The sequence below is a fragment of the Talpa europaea genome (genome assembly GCF_964194135.1).
Source record: "Talpa europaea genome assembly, chromosome: 13".
Classification (NCBI taxonomy): Eukaryota; Metazoa; Chordata; class Mammalia; order Eulipotyphla; family Talpidae; genus Talpa; species Talpa europaea.
In genome coordinates this window covers 27301389-27319047 of record NC_140080.1, presented here as the reverse complement: position 1 = coordinate 27319047, position 17659 = coordinate 27301389, and the positions used below count along the sequence as shown (strand labels likewise).

Here is a 17659-nt window from a genome sequence, read left to right as displayed (position 1 = left end):
ATGGCAGTTCTGCGCAGGCGCAGCCTCAGTCTGGCGTCCTAGGCGACGGCCTAGGAAAGCCCCTGCGCAGGCGTGACTCAAGAGGGCGTGAACGCCTGCGACCAGGCGGTGGGGCGGGGCGACTCGGAGTGCGCCTGCGCACAGCGTGCTCTCGCCCGAGGAGCCGCAGTCTGGAGAGCGCCTAGGCGGCGTTTGGGAAACCTCTGGCCTGCGTCTCCCGCGAACCCGGCGTCGTTGGCCTGCATCCAGGGCGGGGACGTCCGCCGGGCACGGGAGGGAGCCAAGATGCCGGTGAGAAGAGTTCCTCAGCCTCGGGGGTTTCTCCTCATCCTGGCGGCCGGGCTCGGGGGCGCGGCCGTTGCCATGGAGGCGCGGGGCCGGCGGGCGCCGGGATGGGGCGGGACAGGGCCGGGCCGGGCGGGCCCGGGCAGTTGGGGAGCAGGACTGGTGGGCCCCGGGCCCGCGAGGGTGCAGACGGCCCTGGGAGGGCCCGGGGCAGGCCCTGCCGCCTGGGTCGCTGCTGCACCCCGCAGGGCCTGCGCCTCCTGACAGAAAGGCGCTGTGCTTGAGGCGGCGCGCTGCGCCCAGCCCTGCCTCCTGGGTAGGGCGTCTGGGAGCGACCTCGGAGGGTCGGCTTTGCAGGCTCCGCACCGAACGGGGGCTTTCTGTGCTGCGGAGCCAAGCTCCCGAAGGCTGGGAAGTGAGGGCTGTCTGCTCCTACTCCTGGGCCCTGACTCGAGCTGTCATTCCTCCCGTGGCTCTTTAGCTTACAATGCAGAATGTAACCGTGGGTGTCTTTGTGTGTGAGGGGTGTGGGTAGGGTAGTGGGAGGTGATGTTTGGCCTTTTTTTGTGTGGTTTGTTTAGATTGAGGTAACATTAATTTACAAAAGGTGTGTTTGTGATTTAGGATTTCGCAGGTGGTTATGGTGCACTGAATTAGGGGGCGTCGTACATCCATTATAGGGTCATGGAAAGCGCTTGCGTGGTAGCCAGTTAATTGCTGCTATTGAGACCTCGGACTTTTTGTTCTTTCTGGGCCTGTAGTTCCCAAATAACTAAAATTTTCCTCATGGGATTGTTGTAGAATGAAATGAAATAATGTCCTTCAAGCATTGAAGGACAATGCTTGACATTTAGCATTAAATGCTCAATATTCGTTCCTTCTTACTGCATTCAAGTCATTTATCAACGCTTGCAACAAGAACTTGGTACTAACAAGATGTTAGGCACTGGAGAGAAAATGGTCAACAAAATCTGCTAGGTATTTCAACGTTAGAGGAGAGATGCTTGCCTTCTTGGGCAGAGGTGAAAACCACACAGAGACAAGACACTTAACGTTAATGAAGTGCAGGGGTGGCTACATTGGATCGAAGTCGGTTCCAGCGACTTGTAAAGTGTTGCCACGTAGGAATGCTGGCTGGTCAGATCCTGTCCTTTTGAGAGTCAGTCTAGACGTTTTTGTGAAAATTCTCACTTTAAAAATATTAGCAATAAATTCAAAGTATTTTTAAATACCGTGAGTGAAACAAAAGATATTGGTGGGCCGAATTCATCCCTTTGACCACCTGTTTGCAGTCTCTGGTGTAGGAAGAGGGGAAAACAGACCTTAATCAAATAAGTAGCAAATAGAAGTAGAATTGTAACCAGATACAGGAGGAGAAAGAAGGGTGCTGTAGGTTAAATGAAGTTAATCAGGGTTTTTATGCCATTAACCTCTGTGGTTATCACCTGCGGTCTTAATCGTGCTAATGCAGAAGGGAGCAGAACAGGTAGATGGACTAAAAACACTGCTGAGGGGAGCAGTGGGAGAGACAGGAGAGGTCTGCCGTGCCATGTGGGTATCTCCCTGGCCAGCCGGGAATCGAACCCACGCTGCAGAGGCTGTGGACAGCTTCACAGCACTGTGCTCAACCCACTGCGCCACCAGGGAGACCCGGAACTGTGTTGTTTTGATATAATACAATTATCAGTGACAATGGCTTACCTTTATTTCTCTCATGCTTACAGTAGGAATTGACAAATAACAGTTCAATGAATCTTTTAACCTTCTCTTCAATATTAATTTAGATTATAAATCATAATTTCAAAAATTGAAACTGCAAATACAAGTATTCATAAGGTTAGAGTCATACTAACCCTTTTTTCTTTGTCTTTGGACTTTTTTTTTTGAGTCATACTTTATTGACATTGTCAATATACGAATAGGACAAGTTTTTTTCCCCCCTGTTAGGTGAGATTTTTTTAATTTGCCAAATTTGCTCACACATCTTCACCTTGAAAATGTGGCACCTCAAGGTTTAGTCAGGGTATGTAGGATAAGTGAAAAAGTATCAGGCTTTTCTGCCCTCCTGCCATTAGGATAGATGATGGATCCTTGAGGTCCTGAATGCATGCCTGATGGCGGGCACCTGGAGTGGGGTGGGCATATGTAGATTGGCTTCACCTGGGCTAAGACTGGGCTTATAAGGGCGGCATCACTGGGACGCCAGCAGAGAACAAGGCCATGAGAGAACGCTGGAGAGCCCAGAAAGAGTGAAGACTTGCTGGGGGCTGGGAGGACTGCTAGCCTCCCCGCCCCCTCAGCACCCCTGCCTGCTGTGTACCTGGTAAATCCCAAAAAAAGCCTGAAGAGCCATCTAGGGCTCTAGGACTTCTCCTTTACCCCGTCTGCTTGGGTCATAGAAAACCTGCACTCTCCCTTCCTGCCCATTACAGGGTACTTTATTCCTTTTTCACTTACATGATTTTTACACTGCTGCCAGATCTCTTAGCACTTGCTTTGAATTCTGTCTTCAGAGCATCTTTCACTGCTTTTACACAGATCTGGGAGTATTGAATGCAGGGAGTCCAGCCTGTAGCCGGTAGGCCACCGTGATGTGTCCAGAGTCACAGGGTCTGGTTGAATAGCCTCTTTCCTATCTTTAATTTATTGTCTTGTATAGAAAAGGCAGTGTATGGGTTTATTTATTTTTTTAAAGATTTATGCATACAAGACCTGGGGTACAGGCCAGAGGTGTGGGGGGGTGAGAGGACTCACCAGAGATAGAGCGGGGGAACAGAACAGGCACACTGATTGACATGCACTGCTGAGGTGAGCAGCAGGCGAGTCAGGAGAGGTCTGCTGCGCCATGTGGGTCACCTCCCTGGCCGGGGATCGAACTCTTGCTGCAGTGGCTGCAGATAACTTCATAGGTTGTGTCTTATAACCCCTTGCTCCACCAGAGAGGCCCAGTATATGGATTTATTATATGATAAAAAGCATTTTACTAATGCATTATAGAAAATAAAAATGAAAGTCTCAGGAAACTAAGGACCTAGTACCGTATTCTTGATTAAAATTGTTAGCCATAGTCACATGTGTTTTCCTACAGGTGGGAAACTCAGAGGAAGTTAGGGACTTTTTGTGCAGAAAGAAGTCCTGTAATATATGGGTTCATTTTCTGTTTGAATAGCATTTACTGTAAATGTAACTTAGATTCTCTCTCCTCACCTGCATGATAAAGAAAACATTTTCTTTTTTATAAAGAAAATACTTTCCCTTTCATTTCCTTTAATAAGTTTTTCTGTAGCTCTAAGATCTTTAATTGTATTTAACAAAAATATATGGTGTGTTTAACACGTACAATGCCCTGAGATTGCAGAGTATCTGTAGCTTTTTTTCTGTTTTACTTTATTCTTGCCCCAACCCTGACATTGTTCAGATTTTTTTTTTTAGATTTGTTTATGTGTAGAAGAACTGGGGTATAGGCCAGGGGGTTTGGGGGTGGGATGGGTCAGAGGATTTGCCAGAGACAGAGTGGGGAGCAGAACAGGCAGATGCACTGAAATACACAGTTGAGGGGAGCAGCGGGTGAGATAGGAGAGGTCTGCTGCACCATGGGGGTAGCTCCCTGGCCAGGGATCAAAGTCAGGCTGCAGTGGCTGGAGATAGCTTGATAGTGCTGAGACTTTAACCCCTGTACCATCAGGGAAGCCCCATTTTTCAGATTTTAATTTGATTAGTTGAAAGTAAAAGTAAATGTTTTTTTTCATTATTTCTAAACATTTTTTCCACCAGATCAATAAATCAGAGAAGCCAGAAAGCTGCGATAATGTGAAGGTGGTTGTTCGGTGCCGGCCCCTTAATGAAAGAGAGAAATCGATGTGCTACAAGCAGGCTGTCAGTGTGGATGAGATGAGGGGAACTATCACTGTACATAAGACTGATTCTTCCAATGAACCTCCAAAAACATTTACTTTTGATACTGTATTTGGACCAGAGAGTAAACAACTTGATGTTTACAACTTAACTGCAAGGCCTATTATTGATTCTGTTCTTGAAGGTTACAATGGTGAGTACTTTATATAGTTTATTTTTTTAAAAAACAACTTGATCAAGGTGGTATTAATACCCCAATAAATTCACCCATTGTAATTGTAAAGTTTGATAAATTGTAATAGTTTTTTTTTTTTTAAGATTTATTTTTATTTATTTATACCAGCACTGGGTACAGTCAGAAGCGTGGGAGGGTGAGAGAATTCACCAGAGCCAGAGCGGGGAGCAGAGCAGGCAGAAGGACCGAAGTACACTGCTGAGGGGAGCAGCGGGCGGCAGGAGTGGTTTGCGCGCCATGTGGGACCCTCCTCCGATGGCAGGGGAGCAGCCGGGGATCGAACCAGCACTGCAGAGGCTGCAGGCAGCTTCGCAACCCAGTGCTCAACCGCTGCGCCACCGGGGAGGCCCTGTAATAAATAGTTTTGAAACCACTGCCACAATTCAGTTTTATCACTTTAAAAAGTTCCTTGATGTCATTTGTAGTCCTGCTGTCATTGCTGGATTGTATTCCATCGTATGACTCTACCATCTTTTATGTTATTTGATGGGATTGTTCTAGTTTCTTGGTTAAATACTGCTATGAATAGTCCGTGTCTTTATGCAGATACATCTTAAACTTTCTCATTGGAAGATAACTTACGAGTGGAATTACTGCTTATAGAGTTATTGCATGTTTATCTTAAGGGAGATTATCAAACTGTTTTCAAAGGAGGTGATGATGGTACAGTACTACTTTTTTCCCCACCAGCATGATATGAAGGTTATGGTTTTCTTATATTCTTGCCAACATCTAGATTATGAGTTTTTTTAATTGTAACCATTCTGGGGTATCTTAGTGGTATCCCATTATGTCTTGTATTTCTCTGGTAGTACAGACCATTTATTTTTCCCTTTTTTGCAGTTTTTGTTTATGTTTAGAAGAAATGAAGTGTAGGCTAGAGGTGCAGGGGGTGAGAGGTTTCACTAGAGACAGAGTGGGGAGCAGAACAGGCAGATCTACTGAAATACACTGCTGAGGAGAGCAGTGGATGAGACAGGAGAGGTCTGCTGCACCATGTGGGTCAGCTCCCTGGCCAGGGATTGAACTCATGCTGCAGTGACTGGCAATAGCTTGATAGTGCTGATATTTTAACCCCTGGGCCACCAGGGAGGCCCCAGAGCATCTATTTATTTATTTATTTATTTATTTATTTGCTATTTGTATATCCTCCTTGGTAAAATACCTCTTAAAATATTTTACCCATTTTTTTCTTTTTTTTTTTTTAATACTTAAAGAGCAGGTTTATTAGGAAAGGGGGACAAAAGAATAAAAGACACTTGCATAGACACAAGCGGGCAGAAAGAGCTGCCCCAAAAGGGACACGTTTGCTGAGAGAGGCCTGCATAGTTGCAGGCGGGTGGCCTTGAGGAGAGCGCCCTCTGCTGAGGGGGGTCAGTGAGGAGAATCCCTGGCATGGTACAGGTCATGGGCAGGCAAGAAGCTGCTGCCCTGCAGAGGGAGAGAGTTGGTGAAAAGAACTACCTGCATAATCACAGGTGGGCAGGGGGACTGCTGCCTATTACCCATTTTTAAATTCCATTGGCTGTCTTCTTACTGATTTATGCTTTTTTGGTATTTTGTATTCAATCCTTGATCAGCGATTGAAAATATTTTCTCCTGGTCTGTGGCCTGTCATTTTACATATATGTATTTTTAAATCTTTTGATTTTATTTCCTTTTTATTTTTTTAAAGACTTATTTATTTATGGGGTCTCCGTGGTGGTGCAAGGGTGGTGCACTATGAAGCAATATACAGCCTCTGCAGCACGAGTATTCTATCCGTGCAGCAGACCTCTCCTGTCTCATCTGCTGCTCCCCTCACCGGTGTACTTCAGTCAGTCTGCCTGTGCTATTCCCCATTTTGTCTGTGGTGAATCCTCTCACCCCCTGCATCTCTGGTCTGCATCCCAGCTCTTGTATGCATAAATAAATAAATCTTAAAAAAAAAGATTTATTTATACGTACAAGAACCAGAGTACGGGCTAGATGTGGGGGAGGGTGAGAAGATTCATCAGAGACAGAGTGGGGAATAGAACAGGCAGACTGACGAAATACACGATGAGGGGAGCAGCCGGGGAGACAGGAGAGGTCTGCTGTGCCATGTGGGACCCTCCCGGCCGGCCAGTATCAAACCAGCGCTACAGAGGCTGCGGACAGCTTCACAGTGCTGCCCTCAACCGCCTGCGCCACCAGGGGAGGCCCACATTTTATATTTTTAATAGTATTTTTTCTCTAAGAGAAAATGTGTTTTTTTTTTTTTTTAAGAGAAAAAGTTTTCAATTCTGAATAAGTCCATTTTATTAATTTTTTCTTGTCTCATGCTTTTGGTGACATAGCCAAGAAATTTTTACCAAACCCAAATAGATACAGATTTTCTCCTATGTTTTCATCTAGAAATTTTAAGTTTTATTTATAGTCTCAAGTAAGGGTCTATTCTCTTTATTTCTTTACTTCCCCATTTCTTGTCTATGATATCCAGTTGTTTCAGTACCATTTGTTCAGAAGGCCAGCCTTTCCATATAGAATTGATGATTTTTTCAGAAGTCCGCTAAACATGTGTAGGCTTATTTCTGGATTGTCTATTCCATGTCCTGTTTTTTATTATATGTTTATAGTATAGGTTTTGAAATTAGGCAGTATATGTTATTTAACTTTATTACTCTTTTTTCAAAAAGACATTGACTTTTCTAGGTCCTTTCCAATTTTCATAGAAATGTTAAGACCATCAGGTCAATTTCCACACACATGAACTACCTGCTGGATTTTTGATAGGGATTATGTTGTTTTTCTGACAATATTGAGTCTTGTGATCTATGAACATGTTACAGTTCTCTGTGTCTTGTTTGATTTGTTTTTGTAATTATACATTGTCAATATATAGAAATGCAATTCATTATTTTAGGTAACTTTTTACATTGAGATGGATTTTAACAGTTGACTATTTTAACCATTTTATAGTATACAAGTCAGGGTGTTTTAAGTAAACTTACAGTTCTTTGCAGCTGTCATCATTATCTATTTGAAGAACATTTTCATAACCCCAAAAAGAACTGCCTGCTAGTAGTTACTTGCCATCCTCTTCCCTCATACTCAGCAACCATTTACCTACTTTCTGTGTGTGTAAGTTTGATTCTGGGCATTTCATACAAATGAAACCATTTGCTCTGTACTTCTTAGTATCTGACTTTTGCTTAACATGTTTTTAATGTTTGTAGGTTGTAGTTTATATCATTATTTCATTTTGTTTTATGGCCACATAGCATTCCATTGCATGGATATGCAGTTATGTATTTTAATTATGGATAAGTTTTTTTTTTTTTTTAAGATTTATTTATACAAGCACTGGGTATAGTCTGAAGCATGGGAGGGTAAGAGAATTCACCAGAGCTAGAGCGGGGAACAGAACAGAACCAATGCGCCACCAGGGGAGGCCCAGTTACGGATAAGTTTTGAATGCATTGTTAGGCAGTTTTGTCATTGTACAAACATTATATAGTGCAGTGCAAACCAGTATAGCTTATGAGGCACCCAGGCTACATGTTACAGCCTATTGGGACACCACTGCATATGTCGTCCCTCATTAAAGAATGCACGAATAGATTATATTTTGTTTATCCATTCATCAACTGAGCATTTGGATTATTTCTATTTTTTGACTTTCATGAATGATGTTACAATGAACATTCTTGTACAAGTTTTTGTGTGCATGTATATTTTTAATTTTCATGGATGTGGAATTACTGGGCTAAAAATGAACTGACAGATTTTCCACAGTGGCTATTCCATTTTTATATTCCACCAGCAATAAGGTTGATGGGATGTGAGGTTTCCAGTTTCTCCACCTCTTTACCAAAGCTTGTGGTTTTCTTTTTGATTATATAACTTTTCCAGTGACTATAAAGTGATACATTAATGTGTTTTGCAGGTTGACCTTGTATCCTGCACTCTGCTTTTTTTTTTTTGACAAACTCACTACAGTTTTCTATGCACAAGAGCATCTTGTCTGGAAATATAGTTCAACTTCTTTATTTCCAATCTTTTCATTATATGAGTAGCACTGGCTAGGACCTCTAGTACATTGCTGTATAGAAGTGGTGAGTATGGGACCTCCCTGGTGGCGCAAGGGGTTAAAGCACAGCACTGTGAAGCTATCCACAGCCTCTGCAGCATGAGTTCGATCCCAGGCCAGCCAGGGAGCAACCCACATGGTGCAGCTGACCTCTCCTGTCTTGCCCGCTGCTCCCCTCAGCAGTGTATTTCAGTAGATCTACCTGTTCTGTTCCCTGGTCTCTCTCTGGTGAATCCTTTCACCCTCCACACCTCTGGCCTGTACCCCAGTTCTTGTATGCATAAATAAATCTTAAAAAAGAAAAACAAGTAAAACATTAACTCTTTCACTAGTAAACCAGTAAGGATAATGTTATCTCTACATTTTTCATAGATACCCTTTATCAGAGCAAGGAAATTCCCTTCTGTTTTTAGTTTGCTGACAGTTTTTTTTTTTAAATGGGATTTTGTCAAGTGCAGGTTTTTTTCCATCAGTTGAAATTATGTTTTTTATACGTATTTTAATATGGTCAGTTACATTGAAGTATTTTTTTTATATCTTTTTTAAAGATTTATTTATTTATTTATACAAGCACTGGGTACAGTCAGAAACGCTGGAGGGTGAGAGAGTTCACCAGAGCCAGAGCGGGGAACAGAACAGGCAGACTGACGAAATACACTGCAAAGGGGAGCAGCGGGCCTGGCAGGAGATGTCTGCGTGCCATGTGGGACCCTCGCTGGCTGGCGGCACCACCAGGGGAGGCCCTGAATTATTTTTAAATGTGAAAGAGCTATGCATTTGGTCATGGTGTATTATACTTTTTTGTATGTTGTTAGATTTGATTTGCTAAAATTGTGTTTAAATTTTTGATAATTTTCTTGTAATGTCTATTTGGTTTTGGCATCAGGGTAATGCTACATAGAATGAGTTGGAAAGTATTCCCTCCTTTTTAATTATATGGAAAGATTTACCTAGAATTACTATTACATTTTCCCTAAATGTTTGGTAGGATTTATCAGTAAAGCCTGGGAGAAGAGGGGTTGTGTGTGTGTGGGAAAGCTTTTAACTATAATTTATTTATTGGTACAGGGCTATATGGGTTACCTATTATTTTCTTGAATGAGCTTTGGTAGTTTGTCCTTTCACAAAATTTGTCAGTTTTGTTAAGTTGTTGAATTTACTGGGGAAAAATTGTTTTTATCAGTCCCCTATTGTTAGATTATAGTAATATAATCTTTCTCTTTCCTGATGTAGGTAATTTGTGTCTTTTTTTTCTCTTTTTTGATTGGTCTGGCCAGAGGTTTATGATTTTTAATGATCTTCTCAAAGAACTGGTGTTTGGCTTTATTGTCCTTTATTTTTTTTATTTTCCATTTCAATATTTTCTGCTTTTATCTTGTTTCTTTTCTCTTACTTCATTTTCTTTTTCCTTGCTCCTTTTTTAAAAAAATTTATGCATACACGAACTGGGGTGTAGGCCAGAGGTGTAGAGGATAAGAGGATTCACCAGAGACAGAGTGGGGAGCTAAATAGGCACATCTACTGAAATATACTGCTGAGGGTAGCAGCAGGCACGACAGAGATCTGCTGTGCCATGTGGATTAGTTCCCTGGCCAGGGATGGAACTCATGCCTCAGTGGCTGGTAATAACTTTAACCCCTGCGAGAGACTTGAACCCCTGCGCACCTTTTGCTTGTTCTTAACATGGAAGTTGTGGTCATTGTTTTTTTGTTTGTTTGTTTTTAAGATTTATTTATTTATGCAGACAAGAGCTGGGGTACAGGCAAGAGGCGCAGGGGCGGGGGGCTGAGAGGATTCACCAGAGACAGAATGGGGAACAGAACAGCCAGATTGACCAAACAAAGTACACTGCTGAGGGGAGCAGCGGGTGAGTCAGGAGAGGTCTGTTGTGCCATGTGGGTATCTCCCTGGCCAGGTATTGAACTCGTGTTGCAGTGGCTGCGGACAGCCTCATAGGTTGTGTCTTAACTCTTGTGCCACCAGGGAGGCCCCGAGATCATTGTTTTTGAGGCCTTTCTTCCTAATATAGAGCTTCAATGCTGTTATTTACCCCCTAAGTACTATTTTAGTGGATTCCTGTAGATTTTGACATACTGAGTTTTCGTTCTCATGCAATACAAAATACTTTCTACATCCCCTCTTGATTTCTTCTTTGATAGTGAATTATTTAGTAATGTGTTAGTTTCCAAATATTTTGAGTTTCCAGAGATGTTCTGTTACTGATTTCTAATTTAATTCCATTTGTTTCATTTTTTGTTGTTTCTGTTGATATGTTTTCAAGTTTATTGATCTTCCCTTCTGCGTTGTCTAGTGTACCTTTAACCCTGTCTGTTGTATTTTTTCATTTCACACTTTGTAGTTTTCATCTCTGGAAGTTTGATTTGGGTTTTTGTTATATCTTCCATCCAGGTTTCTTTTCAACATAATATAGTTTTTATTACTCTTTTTTTTTTTTTAAGATCGATTTATGTATACAAGATACAGGCCAGAGGTGTGGAGGGTGAGAGGATTCACCAGAGACAGTGGGGAACACAAACAGGCAGATTGACCACTGCTGAGGGGAGTAGCGGGCGAGTCAGGAGAGGTCTACTGCGCCATGTGGGTTGTTCCCTGGCCAGCGGAGGATCTAACTGTGCCGCAGTGGTTGTAGAGAGCTTCATAGGTTGCATCTTAACCCCTTGTGCCACCAGGGAGGCCCAGTTTTTATTATTCTTAATATCCTTGTCTGCCAATTTCAATGTCCGTGTCGTTTCTGAGTTGGTTTCCATTGGTGGATTTTTCATTATAAATGATATCTTTTTTTTTTTTTCAACTTCGGCACTTTTTGGTTGGATGTGAACATTGCAGATTTGACCTTGGATATTTTTTATTCCTGTAAATGTTTGTGATCTTTGTTCTGGGATGCAGTTACTTGAAAACAGTTTGATTCTTTCAGATCTTTCCTTTTAAATTTTTTAGTTAGGAAGAGGCCAGTTCTCAGTCAGGGGTTCCTATTTCCTATGACTGTGACAAAACCCTTTTGTATACTGTGCCTAGTATCCCATGAATCATAAGGTTAAGTTTGACTGGTGGCAACAGATACTGTTCCTGGCCTGTGTGTGTGGAGGATGACCCTGCAGGTCTTTGGAGCTTTGTCTGTGACTTTCTCTTCTCTGGTATGGTGCCCTACAAATTATAAGTACGTGGCCTCTCTAGACTGCAACTCCTTTTCAAGTCAGGGATGCTGCCAATCACTACTTGGGCCCCCCTATTCCTGTTCTACAACTTGGATTATCTCTCAAGACAAGAAGCGGGTTCATTGAGGAATACTGCAAATGCTTTACTCTTGTAGCACAGAGTACATGTTTATAATTGTTGATAATAAAGAGAAATATGAACTAGGATAATTTTAAATCTGGAACAAGTTGCATCATAGTGTCAAAGGAATTAATTTGTAGTTCTATAGCATTGGACTGCAAAAATCATTATTTTCTTCGTCATTTTCAGGGACTATTTTTGCATATGGACAAACTGGAACAGGCAAAACTTTTACTATGGAAGGCGTTCGAGCTGTTCCTGAACTTAGAGGAATCATTCCAAATTCATTTGCTCACATATTTGGTCATATTGCAAAAGCAGAAGGTGATACGAGGTAAAAGAGAATTCTTTTATTTTTTAATGTTGACAAATACAAACATGGAAAAGACAAAGTTGGTGTTAATTTTATCAGCACTCTTAAAAAAATAGAATACCTATAGGGGCAGTTTTATGTTTTTAAAAATGATGTTTTATTTATAGATTTTTGGTTCGAGTATCTTATTTGGAAATATATAATGAAGAAGTTCGTGACCTTTTGGGCAAGGATCAGACACAGAGGTTAGAGGTAAGAGTAATTGAAATTGGAGTACTTTCCAGAGCACAATATTTACTAAGTTAAAGTCCTTTTTGTACAAAAGTTACTTTTAATAATTTACTTATTTATTAGACAGATAACAGGATCACATGATTAAAAAAAATTGAAAAAAAATTCTTGCTTTGAAAAGTCTTGTCCTCCCCTTCTGCCCCATTCTCCCCATCCTATGATACCCACTTTCAGTATCCTTTCAGTGTTCCTTTTTATATAAGTACAAACAAATTCAATTTTATTTTCACCCCAAAAGTAGCATATTATTATCACTGATCTGTCTACTTTTATATTTATTTATGCTTACAAGAACTGGGGTGTAGGCCAGAGGCGCAGGGGGTAGAGGATTCACCAGAGAAAGAGTAGGGAAGAGGGCAGCCATATCTACTGAAATACACTGCTAAGGGGAGCAGTGGGTGAGACAGGAGAGGTCTGCTGTGCCATATGGATTAGCACCTTGGCTGGGGATTGAACTCATGCCACCGTGGCTGGCGATAACTTGATAGCCCTGAGACTTTAACCCCTGTGCCACTAGGGAAGCCCGATCTGTCCTTTTTTTTTTTAAATTAAAATTTTGTTGAGATAAATGTAAATTCGCATGCAGTTCTAAGAAATAATAGAGCGATTACCCTTTATAGAGATCTACCCTTTACAAACTTTTCCTCAATGGCAACATTTTACAAAGCTATATTATAGTATCACTGCCAGGATATTGATATTGCTACACTTTACAGATCTCAGATATCCCCAGTTTTTCTTGTACTCATTTGTGTTCCGTACTATTCTATCACATGCATAGATTAGTATGTCCACTACACAGCCAATACTAACCATTTCCATCAACATAGATGTTTCACGTTGCCCTTTTACAACCGCAGCCACCTTTCTCAATAATTATCACATGGTTAAAGAATTTGAGTCGGTACATTATGCAATTAACTGATAAGTGTACCTGAATTATTTTTTTAATTATTTTTTTAAAATTGATAGAGAATTCAGATAGCTTAATATTTACTATTTTGAAGTATACAATTTAGTGTTTCTTAGTATATTCATAAAGTTTTGCAGTCATCACTACCATCTACTTCTAGAACATTTTCATTACTCCAAAAAGAAATCCCATGCTTATTAATAGTTACTCTCCCATTTCTCCATCTCCCAGCCTCCAGTAATTTACTTCCTATCTCTATGGATTTGTCTTTTCTGGACATTTCATATAAATGGAATAGTATGATATTTGACCCTTTGTATCTGGCTTCTTTCACTTTGTATAATGTTTTCAAAGTTCATTCTGAATCAGTACTTCATGTTTTAAAAGGTACTTCATGTTTTTATTTTATTGAGTTAAATTGGCATACCGTCTTACCCATTTTAAATGTACAATTTATTAACTTAATATATCTATAGGGTTATGCATCTATCACCACATCAATTTTAGAGCATTTTTGTTAACTCTGAAAGAAGCCCCAAGCCCCTATGGACCCTAAAACCCCCACTGTATTCTCTAGTCCTAGGCAACTATTAATCCACTTTCTGTCTTTACAGACTTGCCTGATTTTTGATTTACAAAGAAATACAATATGTAATTCTTTTGTGACTACTTTCTTTCACTTAGCATAAATTTTTCATTTTCCATGTTGTATCAAGTATCAGTACCTCATTTCCTTTTATTGCTGAATAATAATGCCTTGTATGGTTATCACACATTTTATTAATCCCCTCATTAGTTGAATATTTGGATTTTTAAAATTTTTTGTCTTTTATGACTAATGCTTTTATGGACATACTATACTGGTTTTTGTGTGAATATGTTTTCAGTTTCCTTGGTTATATATCTTTGAGTGCAATTGCTAGAGCATGTGACAACTCCAATTGAGAAACTGCCAGATTGTTTACCTATTTCTGCACCATCTCACATTCCCATCAGCAGCATGTGAGATTTCTGATTTTTCCACATCCCTGTCATTACCTGTTATTATTTGAATCTTACTGTACCCATTTTAGTGGCTACAAAGTAGGATCTTATTGTGAGCTTGATTTTCATTTCTCTGTTGCTAATGATGTTGAGCACCTTTTTATACGCTTAGTGACTATATGGCTACCTTCTTTGGAAAAACACCTATTCAGATTTTTAGATGGGCTGTTTGTGGTTTTATTATTGAGTTATATGTTTCTAGAAATCCTAGTTTCTAGATACAGTTCCTTTATCAGATACTTGATTTGCAATTTTTCCCCATCTGTTAGTTGTCTTTTTACTTTCTTGATGTCTTTTGAAGCATACACCTTTAAAATTTGATAATGTCGATTTTGATGTTGTATCTCAGGAACCATTAATTCAGCCAAGGTCATGAAGATTTACACTTTCGTTTGTTTCTTAGAGGTCCGTGGTTTTATCGCTTATGTTTAGGTCTTTTGATACATTTTGATTTAATTTTTGTATTGTTTGATATACAAAGAAAGGTTCCACATTCTTTTGCATGTGGATGTCCAGTTATTTTACCATTTTTTATTGAGAAGACTTCTTTTTCCTTTTGTGTTTTGTTTTTTATTTTCACTGAACAGGGAGTTATGGCACTCTTTCCAAAAATCAATACAGAGAAAGCTTCCTCGTTCTTTTTCTTTTTTTCCTTTTGTCTTTTTAAAAGGCCATGTAGTATTTTTTTGTGTGCACATAAGTTTATTTTGCCAGTCCTCTGTTGAATACTTGTGTTGTTTCTTTATTTTTAAAAACAAGTTATTTTAATTTATTTTTTGTGTAGAACCTGGGGTACAGGCCAGAGATGTGTGGTGTGAGAGGATTGACCAGAGACACAGTGGGTAGCAGAACAGGTGGACCTACTGAAATACACTACTAAGGGGAGCAGCAGGTGAGACAGGAGAGGTCTGCTGTGCCATGTGGGTCAGCTCCCTGGCCAGGGATCCAACTCAGGCCACTGCGATGGGCCTTCACAGTGGTAGTGCTGAGACTTAACCCCTAGGCCACAAGGGAGGTCCTCTTTTCTTTGACTATTACATTACAAACAATTTTGCAGTAAATAGACCAGTATATGTTTCATACATGTGCAGGCATATCTGTGAATAAATTCTTGAAGCAGGACTATTAAATCAGGTAATAAGTGACTGGTAAAATTTGGTAAAATATCTCCACATATTTTAGTATTTGAGTCAGACAACAAAAGAGATTTCCCTTTAAATGTTTATATTGGTATTTTTTTTTTAAGATTTATATTTATTTATACAAGCACTGGGTACAGTCAGAAGCACAGGAGAGTGAGAGAATCCACCAGAGCCAGAGCAGGGAACAGAACAGGCAGACTGATGACGAACACTGCTGAGGGGCGCAGCGGGCAGCAGGAGAGGTCTGCGCGCCATGTGGGACCCTCACTGGTGGCCGGGGATTGAACCGGCACTGCAGAGGCCGTGGGCAGCTTCGCAGCCCAGTGCTCAAACACTGTGCCACCGGGGAGGCCCAAAAGTTTATTTTTTTAATCACTCAAATTATTAGAATAAAAATCATTTGGCAAGAACTTCCCTTTTTGTACTGGTAATTATAAATGCGGTTTATTCTCAGGAAGTCTTGTCAGTGATTCTCATTTCATTAGATCCAGTGTCCCTGTTTCATCATATTTTATTATGTTTGGCAATCCTGAAGTAAAATTTATAGAAAATAAAATCTGCCTAAATGTGTAATTTTGAAAATTTCAATATGCTACCCACTTGTGTCATAAAGGAGACTAAAAGTACTTAAAGTGCTGATATTTCAGTAAGTAAATGTTTAGATGTGATCACGTTCAATGATATATGAAGTAGTTAGGGACATGTTATAATCACGACTACCACAGCCACAAATACAGACTATTATAAGTGGATTGTATTGGTCCTAAACACCTTGATTTGTGTTATTGTCAGTGACAAGGTCTTTTAGTTACTACTAGATCTGAATAGGAGAGTTCTGAGCAAGTTAGTTTTTTCCTGCATTTTTATATTAATATCATTACTATGGAGAAGCATTTTGTTTTTATATGTAAAGTACTTTGAGTCCATACTCAAATATTTTTTATCCATGTGAATACCTAGTAGAACATTGACTGTTAGATGGGACAATTCTTAATTGGTTGAGGTCATCCCTTCCATTTCAGGATATTTAGTATCCCTGGGCCCTGCCTATGAATACTAATAGTATCCTCAAGTGAACCATAAACTTCCCCCACAAATTTCTAAAACATTCTGAGTGTGGGAGTAACTGCCACCATTGAGATCCATTGTTTTAATGTTATAAGCTATGTTTGTTATTAATCAAATTTGTTTTATTAATTCGTAACATTACTGCCCATTTTTTAATGTTCATAAATCTTTAGTCATACTTCATTTCTTCATCTATCATATCTAATCATTCACCTGTACTTAATGAATTAATATATTGTTTACAAATGACCTTAGACTCTATAGACTGGTGCCAATTTGAAGAATATTTATGTTCAGAAATGAGATGAGTACAGAAAGTGAGAATAAAATGCTTAAAATGCTTAAAAAAAAAAGCTTTATAGTAATTTGATATTGCCATGGCATTGAAGATCATGATTTTTGTATTTTACAGAAATAGCAGTTTGCCAGATTAGAAATATCCACATTGTTCTTTTTTTTTTTTAAAAGATTTATTTATTTTATTTTATTTATTTATTTAATTTATTTATACAAAGCACTGGGGTACAGTCAGAAGCGCGGGAGGGTGAGAGAATTCACCAGAGCCAGAGCGGGGAGCAGAGCAGGCAGAAGGACCGAAGTACACTGCTGAGGGAAGCAGCGGGCGGCAGGAGAGGTCTGCGCGCCATGTGGGAAACCTCCTCCGGTGGCCGGGGAGCAGCCGGGCATCAAACCAGCGCTGCAGAGGCTGCGGGCAGCTTCGCAACCCAGTGCTCAACCGCTGCGCCACCGGGGAGGCCCTCCACATTGTTCTTTACTATAGATTTCCTGAGAAGCATTGATGTAGACCAGTTATTTTCAAACTTTTTAAAATGTTTAAAGCATTTAAACACTTTCTTCAAATGAAAACCTTAGTAGAAGCATAATGTATAAGATAGATGAAAGGAAAGCTCTCATTAGAACTTGTCTGGCCATGTAGCCCTCCACCCTCCCAAGGCGGTTTTCTCAGTGCCACCATGCACCTTATAAGGGCTTTTCAGAGCACATGTTTTGAAGCCCACTGGTCTGTAGAAACCAACACACTCCTTTTGCTAATAATAAAATTAAGGTTTAATTTATATCCTGTGACAGAAAAAGGATACTTTTTCCTACTGCTTAAGTACATATTATAATTGTTATAAAAGACAAAAAAACCCAAAAGCCCTAA

The 17659-nt window shown here is 40.2% G+C and overlaps 1 protein-coding gene and 1 pseudogene across 2 annotated transcripts in view; one reads left to right on the top strand and one right to left on the bottom strand.

Annotated features, from left to right (window-relative positions):
* The window catches only part of KIF3A (kinesin family member 3A), a gene marked incomplete at both ends in the record, with an annotated part of 45765 nt that continues 28106 nt past the window's right edge, over positions 1 to 17659 (top strand). Inside the window, 8 exon segments of the mRNA XM_084251899.1 lie at positions 1 to 27; positions 30 to 53; positions 55 to 121; positions 124 to 158; positions 160 to 291; positions 4060 to 4333; positions 11913 to 12057; positions 12204 to 12288. Of these exon segments, the coding sequence (XP_084108025.1) occupies positions 1 to 27; positions 30 to 53; positions 55 to 121; positions 124 to 158; positions 160 to 291; positions 4060 to 4333; positions 11913 to 12057; positions 12204 to 12288 (789 nt within the window).
* On the bottom strand, positions 2724 to 3498 carry LOC311182818 (ATP synthase subunit epsilon, mitochondrial-like; annotated as a pseudogene). Its single transcript has 2 exons — positions 3493 to 3498; positions 2724 to 2917 (listed from the first exon to the last, which is right to left on the bottom strand). The product of its transcript is annotated as an ATP synthase subunit epsilon, mitochondrial-like (transcript).